This window comes from Nannospalax galili, unplaced genomic scaffold (assembly GCF_000622305.1).
Source record: "Nannospalax galili isolate Female #2095 unplaced genomic scaffold, S.galili_v1.0 scaffold342, whole genome shotgun sequence".
Classification (NCBI taxonomy): Eukaryota; Metazoa; Chordata; class Mammalia; order Rodentia; family Spalacidae; genus Nannospalax; species Nannospalax galili.
Window position 1 is genome coordinate 1,827,009 of NW_008349359.1, and position 2,494 is coordinate 1,829,502.

The following is a 2,494-nucleotide window of genomic DNA, read 5'->3' on the forward strand; positions in this document are numbered from 1 at the left end:
GGTACACATATATATGCATACTCCCCCCCCCTCCCCCTTGTGTGTGTGTGTGTGTGTGTGTGTGTGTGTGTGTGTGTGTGTACACACACATAAAATCTTTTAACTCTACAGCAATACAGGTGATCATATTCAGAGCCAGGAAAGTGGGGGGTCAAGTTCAAGGGAATGACAGCCTTTTCCCTCAGAACACAGACATACCTGAGAGTTGCAGGAGGCTATGGAAAGTAAATGTAGACACTTGGGAGTTTCAAGGTCCTGAGTGTCTTCAAAGTCACTGAAATTTCTTCCTGACCTATCTTTTAACTCTACAGCAATACAGGTGATCATATTCAGAGCCAGGAAAGTGGGGGGTCAAGTTCAAGGGAATGACAGCCTTTTCCCTCAGAACACAGACATACCTGAGAGTTGCAGGAGGCTATGGAAAGTAAATGTAGACACTTGGGAGTTTCAAGGTCCTGAGTGTCTTCAAAGTCACTGAAATTTCTTCCTGACCTATTGTCTTCTTGATTCTCTTGTAGGTTCTGTGGGAAGAACATGTTGGTCCCCAGACTATGATGGTCTTCCAAGGCTTGGTTCATTCCCTCCAGGTCCACCTCTCTGGAGGCTGGGATAGACTGCATGGAATTGGAGCTAGTTCTTAAAAGGAAGGCACCCTGGTAAGGACAATTTCAGGGGCACTGAAGGGATTTTTGTAAGAAAGACGAGATGCCATCAGGTTCCTTCTGGAGAAATGTCAGATGAATTATTAAGGTGAGGAGGTCAGAGCTTACCAAAAGGAGACCCATCCCTGGGAATATTTCAAGCAACCTGGCCAGCACTGGTGAGAGAAAATTCTCAGACTCTGTGGAGGGTCAGCAGGGAGCTAGAACTGTGCCACATGGAGCAGCTCTTGGTGAGGGCAAGCGTGTATTTTAGGACTGGGATTCAGGCTCTGGCTGCAGCTCTGCACTGCTCAGAATCTATTTTTAAAGTGTGAAACTCAATATGTCACAAGGAGGGCAGGGAGGGGGGTGGTGGCTGCTGAGGCCAGCAGGCCCTGAAGGACACTCGCTTTCCTGGGAAGGTAAAGCCACATGCTTGGCTTTTGCTTTGCACCCCCAGATCTCTATTTTGAGCCCTGAAAACAAACACTTGGCTTTGTGCTCAGAGCTGATGGTGGAAGGCTTGGGCCAGAAGATAATGCGATCATTCACTCTGCCTCTCAATATGGTTCTTTCTTTGGTTTGATAGATAATGTGCCTGGAAGTTTAGAGAGAATTCATCATGGCACTAAGTTTAAAATTACAAATAAAAACAAAAGCAAGCCTGTTTGCAACTGTTTAAAAATCTTGGGGCTGACAGTATGGCTCAGCAGGTAAATGTACTTGCTGCTAAGCCTAATGACCTGAGTTCCATCCTCAGAATCCATGATGGAAGGGGAGAACCAACTTCTACAAGTTGTCTTTTGACCTCCACATGTGCATCATGACTTATGTATATGAGTGCACACACACACACACACACACACACACACACACACAATAAAAATCTTTGAAAACATCCACCTGTTTCTCTTCAGGCTGACTCTTACCCAGCATCCTCTGTATATGAGAGCCTGCCTGTCACCCTCCCCCAGCCCACCACCAGTTTCAAGACCAAGTGATAGACAGACACAAGACCAAGCGATAGATAGACACACATTGAGACTGTGTGTTTGGGTAGGATGAAGAGGTTTTTCATTGTTGAGATTTGTTTTTGCTTGAAACAGGGTCCACCATAAAGCCCTGGCTCACTGGAACTCAAGATATAAACCAGGCTGGCTTGGAACTCACAGAGATCCTCCTGCCTTTGCCTTTTTGAGTACTAGAGTTAAAGGCATATATCACCGTGCTCAGCCAAGAGTTATTTTTCTGTTTGTGCTTTGCAAGGGGAAATAGCTTGGATGACAGCATTAATAATGATAAAAGGAGCTGGTATCCCCAAAAGCACACCTTGTCCCCTTCCGATTTGGAAGTGACCTGAATACCTTCCAGGTCTCTTGCAAAGCATGCTGGCTTAAGTTTTCCACTTCATGGTGGTCATGAGAAGCCAGTGCCTGCCAATGAATGCTATGCACGCAGACACCAAATGTGGCTATGCTATTTTATTTTTTTATTTGACACAATGAAAAGAGAAAGCTTGAAATTGAGAGGGGGGAAAAATCTGTGGATGAAGGTATTTAGTCTACAAGGGCATTTGAAGCCAGGCTGCCTTGAAGCCAAAAAGCCACAGGTAAGCCACAGAAAACTTCTGATTCCAGGTGGATTTTGGTATGAGATGGGGGCACCTGGATGAGATTTACTGACAGACAATGGTTGGAAATGAGAAACTGAAACACCTAGCTCTACCCATGTATTCTCATTTCTCTAACGTTTTCCAATGATAATTTAAATATGGAAAGAGAATTTAGAAGTAAAGATTCCTTTAAAAAATTTTTTTGACATGTGCATGTAAACATGCCTCTATGTGTGTGTGT

The 2,494-nt window shown here is 44.5% G+C and overlaps 1 protein-coding gene across 1 annotated transcript in view; it reads right to left on the reverse strand.

The window, feature by feature from the left end:
* Pla2g4e (phospholipase A2 group IVE) overlaps positions 1-620 on the reverse strand; it is a 79,743-nt gene extending 79,123 nt beyond the window's left edge. The window contains exon 1 of the mRNA XM_008846810.1: positions 399-620. Within this exon, the coding sequence (XP_008845032.1) occupies positions 399-620 (222 nt within the window). The remainder of the gene's footprint in view (positions 1-398) is intronic.
* Between the last annotated feature and the right edge of the window lie 1,874 nt (positions 621-2,494).